The 13,084-nt window shown below is 44.0% G+C and overlaps 1 protein-coding gene across 1 annotated transcript; it reads right to left on the bottom strand.

Annotated features, from left to right (window-relative positions):
* Positions 1 to 121: 121 nt before the first annotated feature.
* ASB3 (ankyrin repeat and SOCS box containing 3) lies at positions 122 to 13,003 on the bottom strand (the record flags this gene model as incomplete). Its single annotated transcript, XM_080615976.1, is given in 11 exon segments — positions 122 to 174; positions 177 to 374; positions 1,601 to 1,734; positions 4,100 to 4,351; positions 7,032 to 7,229; positions 8,859 to 9,036; positions 10,292 to 10,427; positions 11,035 to 11,147; positions 12,111 to 12,269; positions 12,645 to 12,858; positions 12,972 to 13,003. Coding segments are annotated over 10 exon segments (1,617 nt in total). The 5' UTR covers positions 12,841 to 12,858; positions 12,972 to 13,003.
* Between the last annotated feature and the right edge of the window lie 81 nt (positions 13,004 to 13,084).

Here is a 13,084-nt window from a genome sequence, read left to right as displayed (position 1 = left end):
ACTAAAAACTACAGTGTGGGAAGAGTTGTAACTACTTTATTTACAGTGGCTCTTCTCCAGTGCCTGCTAATTGCCATTACAAACTCTGCAGCCAGAGTTCTGTCCCTGGCAGCACCATCACCTAGTCCCAGTGGCACAAGTGTCCCTCCTCTCTGCATCTTGAGTGGAAGGAGCAGCTCCCTCCTCTCTCTGCCCCAGGTAATCCTCTGCTTCTGGGACGCCGTTGACTCGCAGCACATCCAAGTAGAGCAGGTAGTCCTGGAGGCAAGCTGGCAGTGGCAATTCCCGGATAAAGCGGTCCGATCGCAGGCGCTCGCTCCGTAGGATGGCCCGGATCTCGAGACGGCAGAGGTGGGACAGGGGAGGAATGGAGGCTGGAAAACCAGAACCAGGGCAGACACTGAGCAGGATGCTGTGGGATCACGTTGTTTGCCTGTGGTTACCTGGATTTCATCTGAACCCCCGCTCCCTGGCAGATAACAAGGCAGAGTTCTGGCTACTGAAGGGCTGCTGATGCTAGATCAGCGTTTTCAGAGTGTTGCTATAGTTGCTATATTAATTTAAACTTCTAGAAACAAAGCACCAAGGAATCATTTTATCCTTAAGGTTTCATCTAACCAGCCTTGAACAGCTCCCTGCCTGGGGAGAGAGGCTTGTGCCACCTAACCAAAAAGGGAAAATTAAGCCTAGGAGCAAATCCAGCAACAAAATAACACCAGGGAAAACAGTTTTAGGGTATGTTACTAAATGACAGTGTGAGTCAGTTTGTGTATGACGATGAATGTTCTAACATTTTGCTAAGTAACTCGAATTAGGACAACCACGGTGCCAAAAAGATACAGAAACATGTCTATAAATGTGCATTGCTCAAACACCAACTTTCGTATTATCACAGAATCATACAATCACAGACCATTTTGGGTTGGAAGGGACCTTAAAGCTCATCCAGTTCCAACCCCCTGCCACAGGCAGGGACACCTTCCAATAGAGCAGCTTGCTCCAAGGGTTTGGAAGCATCAGAGCTCTGTACTGGACAAGTTGATCTATTTACTAGCACAGGGTGCCCCATCCCTGGCAGTGTTCAAGGCCAGGCTGGACACAGGGGCTTGGAGCAAGCTGCTCCAGTGGAAGGTGTCCCTGCCCATGGCAGGGGGTTGGGACTGGATGAGCTTTAAGGTCCCTTCCAACCCAAACCAGGCTGGGATTCCATGATATTTCCCAGGAAATGTAGCTAAGTAATACTGATCATGTCCCTTAAATCTTCTAAGAGGCTGAACAACCCATGTCAGGAAGGCACAGTATGATTCAGTCACTACCCATATTTTATAGCACATGCATTCACCTGAAGTGGACACGATACCTTAACATGACAATACTTCTTACCTGAAACATGCTAACTGTGAACTCAACACATACTGAGGACAATATGTTCTGCTTGTTTAGGGGACCTGCTATTTCTGCTCTCAAATGGCTTTCAGACAAGCCATGTCTGTTGACCATGGAACCTCCTTTGCCACGGTGCATTAGCACACAGAGCCAAATCCCACTCACAGCCTGGAAGCTGGGGGACACAGACTGGTTTCCCCTCACTGTAACTTACCAAAGTGGCTCTTTGGAGTCCAAGTGAACGTCTCCTTGTATTCCGAGAGGTCTTGCTCCACAGCTGGAGGAAGTCTCTTCCAGTTGGTGAACTCCAAGGTGAAATTAAGGGCATTATCTCCCACAGATAAAATCCTGCATAACAAAAAACCCCATAAAACAGCATTTTACACGATTGCGTAAATATAATAATGGAAACAACACATAGAAAGCTTTACATTTTCTAATAGATCCTTATCAACCTCAATCCAAAGCCCAGAAAGAGAAAACCATTAAAGAGAAGTCTAATTAACAGCATGAGCATTTACTAATGTAGTTTTATCTTCATTTATTTTCATAAGTAAGATAGACTGTAAGAGAAAAAGATGTGCTATGAGATTTAAATGCCTCAGTAATAGGCGGCATTCTCCTCTGCACTGATTTCTTATTCTCTTTCCCCTACATGTTAATAAGGGCTCCAGACACCCGAGCATTCTAAGCATTACCATCACACTGGGGGGAAAAATGTGCAGTTACTGAGATACTTGTTTATTACAACAAAACCCCACAAAATGTGCAGGTATTTCAGACTCTTCTACCAGAGATTGCATTTCTGTGTATTCAGAAATCAGCACAGTTTACATTTCAAACCTTTAGCGTATGTGAAGAACTTTTAATAACAGCTTAATTGATGAAGTACATAAGGAGGTGTAAAGAAAAGGGGGTGAAACAAATGGTTTATATCATGTGTGATGAAGAGCCACAGCTCCTCGGCTGGATGTGTACAATCCAATTCATCTGAATGGAAATCCAAATGCTCTAAACACACAAACATACCAGACTAACCCCTTTTAATACAGTTGGGTTTTTTTACAGCAGATTCATGTCAACATTATGTTGTGTCCTTTCTAGTTTGATTTCATTTTTTGTATTTGACTGGATTTTCATATATTCACTGGAGCCCTGCAGGAAAGATGTGACTGCCTGGCTTGCTTTAAGAGAATGGTGATTTCACTGCTCTACTAGTGATCAAAGCTGTCAGTCCTCTACACTGATAGAGTCATTGATTCTATTATTATGATTGATTATATTGAGCAGTTTATGATTCTTCCCTGTGAGGGTGCTGAGGCGCTGGCCCAGGGTGCCCAGAGAAGCTGTGGCTGCCCCATCCCTGGCAGTGTTCAAGGCCAGGTTGGACACAGGGGCTTGGAGCAAGCTGCTCCAGTGGAAGGGGTCCCTGCCCGTGGCAGGGGTTGGAGCTGGAGAAGCTTTAAGGCCCCTTCCAACACAAACCAGTCTGCGGTTCTACAATTCTTTTGCACAATGGGACAGAGACAGTTAATGAACCATACCCATAAATGTCATTTGCTTTCTACTGTCCTCCTCCTATCCTCCAGGACAGAATAGTTAATATTAAACTTACAACACCAGCAGTTTTATAGATTATGATGCAGTGTCATTTTAAAAAGTGGATAATTAAAGGAAGCAATTGGTCTAAAAGGGTTTGTGGATTAAGTACCAAAATATCAAAACACATCATATATGATATACATGGGCAGTGACACCTGTTCAGTCGCTGAACTGCAGTCTTGCAGTGGCTGGACTTTCACACTCACTGCTATGAATAAATCTGATGTACAGAAGCACAGACATGCCCTGCTGTAGATCTGTTCCTCTAATCACTGGTCAGAAAGCCACAGATGCTAATAATTAACAGAATCTCACTAAGTCATAAATGAAGGGATTCAAAACTACCACAATGTCTTAGCAGTAGCTGAAATACAAATCAGTTTTTCCTTTAAATCAAACAGTTCCCCTAAATTAAACCCCTACTCCTTTCACCCAGTTAAGTAACGCATGTAATGAGCTTATACACCTCACATCATGTTATAATAGCTGAGATATATGGTAGTAAAGTCTCAGCATTATCTTCACGGACAAGAAAAAAACCAGAAAATACAAATACTTTGTAATTTTAAGTGTGAGTTTCATTCTGTAGTGTCTGATTAAGCACAAAACATCACCAAGAAGTTATTTTTATGTGGAAAAACTTAAACACCCCAATGACAAACACTCAGACTCAGGCATTTTCGCAACGTGACTGTTCAACACAATCTCTAACTGCATCCTTTTCCTCTCAGCCTCAGCCCAGCTTCACTGTACGTTTGTTTCCCACCACTCCTGACCTCCTCCTTGGTATCTGAAAGTCTTCTTCTCATCACCATATTATACAACTAAATTTGGGGGCTAAGAAGAGATGTTTGATATAACACTTTGGAATCATGCTTTCCCCCATGGTAGTGATGAAACAATCTCCATTCTGGCGTTCTGCCTACAAGGAACGTGTTTTATTGAATCCAGCCATTACCCATGGATGATTTATTCCAGACGTTCCAGAACCCTCCCCACTCCTGATCATGGCAACTGATTATCAAGTGCTATCCTAGGAAACACACATTGGCAACAGCTTTGTGGATTAACATACAATAGTTAAGTCAACAAGATAACGTTATCTGCTTACCAGAGTCTGTGCATTAAATTCACTGGGTCAAAACCAGCCAGGAGCAGATAAGGCAGCCACTGCTTGTACGCCTCTTGGGCTTGAATTGTGTAGCTCAGGAAGTCCCAGAGCTGGTCCCCAGAAGGCAGCAAACAGCCCAGCTTCAAGAAGCGTTGGAACAAAGCAAACTTCTCATGGTACAGGCAATAGCCCAGATTAATGCCCAGTAAAGTGATCCCATATTTCAGGAATGTATCAATGAAATAAAAATACCTACAAAGAGCACACAAGGAACAGGACAGCCTGTTACTTTTTTTCCCCAAGGAAGCATCCACCATTTCACTACTTCTGAGAAAGCAAATCTCTTCTACCGAAAATTCCCCCAAACCAAAGAAAAGGGAATGGCTTGAACCTGCCAGAGGGAAGATTGAGATGAGCTCTTAGGCAGAAGCTCTTCCCTGTGAGGGTGCTGAGGCGCTGGCACAGGGTGCCCAGAGAAGCTGTGGCTGCCCCATCCCTGGCAGTGTTCAAGGCCAGGTTGGACACAGGGGCTTGGAGCAAGCTGCTCCAGTGGAAGGGGTCCCTGCCTGTGGCAGGGGTTGGAGCTGGAGGAGCTTTAAGGTCCTTTATGACACAAACCAGGCTGGGATTCTATAAACAGAAACTCCCCCAAAGTTCCCAGTCACTGGTATCTACAACCGGGGTACCAGCACCCTGCTGCTCTGCCATGAATTGTTCATTAGGTTCCACCTTAGAAATATGCCATAGGTAATAGATGGACAAGTTTGTGAAAATAGCAGATAACTTGGTCCCCAGGTTCTGGGGTACAGTTATGTTTCAAGTTAAGGGTTTCATTTATATCCACCTGGATTTGCAGTAAGCTCTGCAACTATTTTATCCCTCTCAATTACAATATGGTAATATAATTATGAAGTATATTGCAGTTATGACACTGCAGACTGATGGCGTGTATTTGGGTAAGTTTAAAACTTTTCCTAAGCCAACTACCAGAATGTGTGATCCTATTAATTAAATGTCAGTATTTTGGCTACAAATGTTTGCAAGGTGACAAACTTCTGGCTTCAAAGAACTGTTAAAATATTGCATATTTGGATTTTAATTCCTTAACCAAAGGGAAGTGGAGCAGGTCCCATGTGGAAGACAAAGAGGCAAGAATGAGAAAATGAAACTGTGATGACCAAATGTAAGCCAGCCCCAAAGAGTGATGATTTTGCATCTGCTGGATAAACTGCTTTTTAATGGGGGGGAAATGGAAATTCACCACTACCAAAAAATGGCAGCACATAAGCAATAAACTTAGATCCATGTACATGAACTGTTCTCTTCAAATCTGAGGTTTATGAAGATTTCAAAGCCTTTACTGAAGATATTTTCTTTAATGCAGCACACTTGCTACAAAACATTGCTTTGCATTAATATTCCTGAGGAGGAGTGTCTGCTAAGGGCGAACTAACTAGAACTCTGGCAAAATACTACAAGATAGACAGCAATCAGCTGAAATATCTCCTTCGTTCTAAAGCATAAAGCAGTATCAGGTAACTGCTCTCTTGATTAAAACATAAACCACAATGACATTACAGCTCTTTCCAAAGCTCAGAAGTACCAATAAGTGACTGAGATTTGATTCTCTACCTTGATGCATAATCATGGAATCATAGAATCAATGAGGTTGGAAAAGCCCTTCAAGCTCATCCAGTCCAACCCTTACCCCAGCCCTGCCAAGGCCACCACTAACCCATGGCACTGAGGCCTCGTCTCCACGGGGTGTGAACCCTTGCAGGGACGGTGCCTGCAGCCCTGCCCTGGGCAGCCTGTTCCAATGCCTGAGCACCCTCTGGGGCAGGAATTGTTCCTCAGCTCCATCTAAACCTGCCCTGGTGCAGCTTGAGGCCGGTTCCTCTTGTCCCATCCCTTGTTCCTTGGGAGCAGAGCCCAGCCCCTCCTGGCTCCATCCTCCTCTCAGGCAGTTGTAGGGAGCGATCAGATCCCCCCTGAGCCTTCTCTTCTCCACACTGAACCCCCCAGGTCCCTCAGCCCTTCCCCATCACACTTGGGCTCCAGGCCCTGCACCAGCTCCACTGCCAGCTTTTCTACTGTGCCAGTATTCAAGGCTTGGAATGTTAGTTTAGATACTGAGTGAGTTTGGGAGGAGCCCAGGGTGAGCTTGAGGACAGCAACAACTAGATCTGTTACAGTAGTAGCTCACTCCTCCATGAATTGATTTCCCACAGAGAAAGGAAGAAGAAACTTCTGTAATAAAGGAAAAATTATCAACAATAAGGGTACGTAGAGCACCTCACTGGCACAGCACATACACACACTGAGGAGTAAGGCTTGTATACCTCATTTTTCCTCCAAAATTACGGCCTTTGCATCATGAAGTAAGCATTGCTTTATTTGCTGTTCAACACCAGGGCTGTGCCTCACCAAGCATAAAAAGAAATGGGTCATGACCTAAAAGAAGATGTCATTCAGTTCCCAGTCCTCCTTACAGCTATCATGGTGAGCTGATTAATTCAGCTTGGTTTATGCACGAGATGGGCATACAGAAAAGGAAAACACTAATTTCCAAGCACTCATCCTTACTGAAAAGCTTCTGCCTACTCAAGAGTCCTTTGGATCCAATTACAGCACCAAGTCATGTTTCCAGAAGATAGAGAGGTGCTGATAAGGCCTTCTGAAAGTAGGAAAACTGCAATTATGTTCTACAAGACTGTTCTTCCAAGAGCTGAGCTTCCCCTTGGCGATTCCAGCAAGGTTCCTCAGCTCATGTACTGAATCCAAAGCCCACTCACCATTCAGATACTCAAAGTTTAACGCTGTCAGCTCATGGTTTGAGGAAGGAGGGCAGGAAAATGGCACACTGGAACTAAAAGTTAAATAAAGACCAATGTAATTACAAATAGTTTCAAAATACAAGAGGTGTACTTACTTCTTTTGGAAGACCATACACATGGGTGACCTGCAGTTGAAGTTAAGGCACTCCTGAGCATCTGGACTGTAGCCTTCTCTGAGTAACATCTCCAAACATTCCTTATTACCACCATACACTGCTGAATACACAGGGCTCACTTTGCCTTTGCCTTTGTCACAGATTCGATCAGTAACTGGGATTAGTAACTCTAATATCCTGAAAATATTGAAAAGCACTAGTTACTGTGTGATCTTAAGCAATGATGCACTTTAAATGTATGGCTGGTTTTCATATGGTCATTACAACTCAAGAAGAAAATTCTACCTGTTTGTTACATGCTGAGTTTCCATTAAAGAACAACCCTTAGCATTTCATACACAGACCCACAACAAATTGTGCTTTGGCATGGATTTAGGCTGGCAGTAAGTATTTTAAAGCAGGGACAGATTATCTCCTATCATCCAACAACCCTTTTTACAGCAATAGAGCCCCACTGCACACTAACTCTAGACTTCTATGAAGCCTGCAAGCAAACTGGAAGTGGGAGCTGCAAATAAAATGGGTATTTACTTCTGTTCAACAACACTGTGATATTGAAATAGCGAAACAGTTCTGTTTCATAGCTCACACCTCTGGTCTGCATCCTTCCCAGCTAACAAGAATTAGTGACAAACACCAGTTCCTTTGCTGCTGGAATTCCGTGATGCTGCTCAGAGGCTGCCAGTTATATCTTGTTGCAGAAGCTACAAAAGCAGCATTTGATTTAAAGATATTGCTAGTAGTGGCAACTTTGCTAACCCAGCTTCTGTTTCTGAGCAAATGGACAAACCCAGCTTCCTCAGTGTCTAATACAGCCTGCCCTCTTCCTCAGTTTGAGGAGAGGCATCCATTTGATGCACAAACTAATGACAGTTCAACTGATGAGTTCCTCTTGCCAGGGGTTAAGATCAAGCATCTACTAATAATTCTGCAGTTACTATCACCATTAATATATTTAAGTTTGAACAGGAGAGTTCAGGTTGGAGATAAGGCAGAAACTCCTCCCTGTGAGGGTGCTGAGGCGCTGGCCCAGGGTGCCCAGAGAAGCTGTGGCTGCCCCATCCCTGGCAGTGTTCAAGGCCAGGTTGGACACAAGGGCTTGGAGCAAGCTGCTCCAGTGGAAGGGGTCCCTGCCCGTGGCAAGGGTTGGAGCTGGAGGAGCTTTAAGGTCCGTTCCAACACAAACCAGCCTGGGATTCTATGATGTGCTGTCACATATGCACAAACCATGGGGTTCCCAAGAGATGCTTCTGCCAACTCTGGGAACCTCCTTCCACTCCTGCCTTTCTGCTGTGGAAGTATCACTGGGACTGGGCAAAGCTACAAATGTGTTTCTAGAAGGATTAAAGGAAATGGTTTGTGCCTTCACTTTTCTGGCTGGTTTAGCTCTTTATTTGCATATGATTACTTCTGCTAGTTAACGGTTAGGAATAGAATTCTAATGAGCAGCTGTTCAAGGCAAGTGTAAGTCATATGCTACTGTTATTTATATTTCTAAATGAATTTTAATGTAATTAAAATGTAATTTAGAATGGCTACTGAGTGAATTGATATTGGTTCAGCACTGTGGAAACCACTTTCAGCTCATCAGGAGATGGATCAGACCCAGCTCAGACGCTGAATTTCATACAGTTGGTCAGTTTACTGTGACTACAAACAGACATTTAGTATTCAAGTAGAATTAGGAATTATAAACTACAAATCAACTAGGACTCAGTTTTCTTCCTTTTAAAGCTGAACTTCATCTTTGTCTATTAAGTTTTTATTACCGGACTCTTCTGTCTGAATGTCCCTTTCACCACCTACTTGTCATGGCCCATTTCAGCAGCTGCATGAATAGGTAACTGCCAGTTATCCTCATTGCAGTAGAGGTTTGGGTCTGCTCCATTGGCTAACAGCAGCCTCACACACTCGAGGTGGCCCTCCTGGGCAGCAATCAGCAGTGGAGTGGCTCTGTCCTTGGCTTGACAGTTTACATCTGCACCTGAAGGAAAAAAGGCAGCACTTTAAATCACCTCTGCAGGACACAGAATAAACAACAAATGAGTTGGTTTTCACAGAGCAACTTCGTAACACCAGAGGTTTTCCGCAGCGTTAAGGAAACACAGAATCATGGAATAGTTTGGGTTGGAAGGGAGCTTAAAGCTCCTCCAGCTCCAACCCCTGCCACGGGCAGGGACCCCTTCCACTGGAGCAGCTTGCTCCAAACCCCTGTGTCCAACCTGGCCTTGAACACTGCCAGGGATGGGGCAGCCACAGCTCTCTGGGCACCCTGGGCCAGCGCCTCAGCACCCTCACAGGGAAGAATTTCTGCCTTGCACCTAACCTACATCTAAGGAAGAAATTCCTGAACTAACTTGTCACTAACTTTTAAACAGTCAGTGCTTTAACATGAACTCTGTCAAAGATCAGCACAAGATGAACACAGTGGAGGCAGGGCGATCTTTTGATTGCTGTTATTTGTTAAAATTCTCTCTCTGTCTGACAGATCAGCATGTTTACATGGTCAGGTCATGGCTCCCTCAGGCTTAATAGTTACGGCAATTCATTTTGGTTGTAAGGACACATGCACTTGGACATATATAAATCTTAGTGATTATGTGAAACTGTTGCTGTCATTCCATGACCAGAGAGAGATATCTTCTCTTTGTCTCTTCTCCCAAGGAAGAAGTGACAGGACAAGAAGAAACAGCCTCAAGCTGCACCAGGGCAGGTTTAGATGGAGCTGAGGAACAATTCCTGCCCCAGAGGGTGCTCAGGCATTGGAACAGGCTGCCCAGGGCAGGGCTGCAGGCACCGTCACTGCAAGGGTTCACACCCCGTGGAGATGAGGCCTCAGTGCCATGGGTTAGTGGTGGCCTTGGCAGGGCTGGGCAACAGTTGGACTGGATGAGCTTAAAGGGCTTTTCCAACCTGACTGAGTTGGTGATTCTATATTCTATTACAGGAGCAATGTCATCAAACCCAGTCTATTCATGTAGTACTACAGAGGGCTTCTAGAAGACCTTTGATGATCCTTGATCTTTTCATTTGCTATTTCATTTCTTATTTCCTACCATCACTTGCTGACAACTATATTAAATTTAAGCAATGAAGATGGTTTTGCACATCCATCAACAACTAAAACTACATTTAAAGATACCAAAATGTGAAGTTCTGAAGTGCAGGAGTAGAACTAAAGTGGTGACAGGTAGACATAAGTTTAAGAACAGTGAAGCTAAATGGGTGATCACCATTACCATGGGTTATGAGCAGTCGTAAACTCTCCAGCTTTCCGTACTGAGCAGCAACGAAGAGCGGTGTAATTCCAAAGTCATCCTTACATTCCTTGCCTGCCCCTTTCTCCAGGAGCATTTGCATGATCTCAGTGCATTCCTGAAATAGATACTTGTATTCTTAAACAACAAAGCGGCAGGAAACTGACATAATCTCCTTTTCTCCACACATTCTAAGCAGAAATAAGAAGAAATATACTTCAATTCTAAAGACATACTGAAAATGTAATGGCAAATGATCAGACAAGTTTCATTTGAATTTTCCACACTTGCTCATTTAAAGGATACATACAAATGGAAATTAATTAGAATCATTCATCAATAAGTTTAAGAACCATTAGCATATGCAGAAACAGGTCTTACATCTACTGATGATGAGACACTAGACAGAACTCTGTGTCAAAATATCCTGTAAGAGAGTCACTTCCCAAATGCAACAGGTAAGCTTGGGAGTACATGCAATATTTCTAATTAATTAATCAACATTGATTAAATAATGCTTCTAAATAATTATTGCTTCCCAACATCAGCATCTCCTGCAGTTTCAGCTCCACTTCAGTGCACTGCAAGCCCTTCAGCCTTTAGGTCACATTATGACTATAGGGTAGGTTAGGAAAAACAACTCTATATAGAGGCCAAGAAATACAGAAGCTATCACTCAGAGTACACCAGTTACATGGAAATTACATGATACACTTACAGGTTACCTGTAAAGAAGCTTGGTGCAAAGAATTCCATCCAGACAAGGAATGAGGTCCTTGAACATTCGCGCCATGTTGGAGCAGGAAGGTCACAGAGTCTGTATTGCCATTTTCAACAGCTGGGAATGGAACAGGAAAAAAACAGGACGAGAAATTCCGATTAAATGGATTTCAAGAGCTCCCTAAAAAACTCAAATGGTCTCACTTCTCACTTCCTTGCACAATAATCACAATCCCTTTAAACTCACCTTAAATATTTGCTTCCTTGCCTTTTACATTTACAGCCCTAAAGCAGTGTTGGAGAATGGAAATTTAACTGCAGAGTTTTTAGTTAGACCTGTGAAAACCCCACCTACCCTGTGCTAACACAGGTAACAGCCAAGCTTCTCTCCTCCCTCTTTCCTGTGGTACATACTGCTCCCCAGAGCAGTGCCTCTGGCTTGTTACTGCTCAACATCCAACACAGAGCTATGCCATAGCTCCACCACAGAGCCTGCACTAACCTGGCCAGAAACTTGGTCCTTTTTAACTATTTCATGGACACACAGCCCCAGAACCATTCCTTGCCCTGTCTAATCTACATACATAGTGTTAATTATCATTATCCAGCATGCTTTTAATGATGATTCCCCCACAAGTGCTACCTGTTGCCAATTGTTTTAAGCTATTATGTCAAATCACAGCAAACAATACTATAATAATGGACTTTAACTGCTATAACTGCAAAACTAGGAATTGCAAAAGAATAAGAGGTGTTTCACAGAAGTAGGGAAGAGTTAAAATAAGACTTGAAACATCCCCATACAAGTGTAACCCTATTTTTCTGTGCTAGAAAGAAAGAGAAGGTGGTGCCAAAAGCCTATTTGGTTTTATAGGTTTGAACACACAGCCTGAAGCAGAATTATCCATAAAGGAAAAGTAATTCCTAGCCCTGCTCCATCTCCGAGTTGAAAGCCTTTTAGTTAGGCTACTAAAACATAAAGCCTGATAGGCAGTGAGTGAACTCTGGTGAGTTTAAACTTGGCGAAAAGGCTTTTTCCCATCCACTGGGTGTTCTGAGATCTCAAGAAAGCTCGTGTCACCTAAGAACAGGGGAGTGGTTCTTTCCATGGTAATGTCATTGGGGTCAGCCCCAGCCTCCAGGAGAACACTGATGCTTTCCACAGAGCCACGGCGTGCTGCAAGGTGCAGCGCAGACATCCCTTCAAACGTCTTGGAGTTCACATAGTCATCAGATGGAGCTACAGGAGAAAAATGAGAGTGTATTTAGCAATGGATTATAAACCACAGTTATTTTCTTCACATAACCTAGTTATTTGAGATCTGTGGCCTAAAGTGTATCCGCAAAAGTGTTGTTATCACCTCTTCCAAGCAGCAGTGTCGGTTATTGCTGGCCCTACACAGATAACAGCTTTGGACAGAGAAGGCAGAGTAAAATCTAGTGTCACTCACAGGCTACAATGTGCCCATTTCTCTTTACTGCATAGAGTCAGTATCTAGGAAAATACATACAAATTCACAAAACAACAAAGAATACGTTAAAAAGAAATCTATTTATTTTAATGGCAGTGTAATTTAGCAGAAAACCCCACTATTTCACATCAAGTTTTCCTCACCTGCACGAACAAGCAGCCTCAGGCACTCACTCGAACCACGAGCTGCTGCTTCATGGATTGGCACCCAGCCCCTGTTATCGGGAACGTCAACGCTGTATCCCTGCTTGATGAGTTTCCTTAGCACTCGAACGTTCCCTTCCCTGGCCGCCAGCCCCACGGCAGAACACCGATCCGAGTAGGCTTCCGTGAAATCCATCCCTGCGTTCGGCGAGCTCTGCGGGAGGAAGAAAGGGGAGGAGAGGAGGGAAAAGAGACGCCTGTCAGCATAGAATATGTATGAGGTCGGTTTGGTTTGCTCTGCAGCGGTTTTGGGGGTGCAACAGGTACCCAGTGGCTCCCTGCACACAGTTCGGAGGGCGGAGGGGATATTCCCCAGCCAACAGACACAACGTGAAGAGCCAGCTCCCGGCGGGGCCGCCCCGGAGGCAGTGCGCAGGCCC

Source organism: Psittacula echo, assembly GCF_963264785.1.
Source record: "Psittacula echo genome assembly, chromosome: 4".
Taxonomy (NCBI): Eukaryota; Metazoa; Chordata; class Aves; order Psittaciformes; family Psittacidae; genus Psittacula; species Psittacula echo.
The sequence above is the reverse complement of the archived record's forward strand: the minus strand, read 5'-3'. Positions and strand labels throughout refer to the sequence as shown.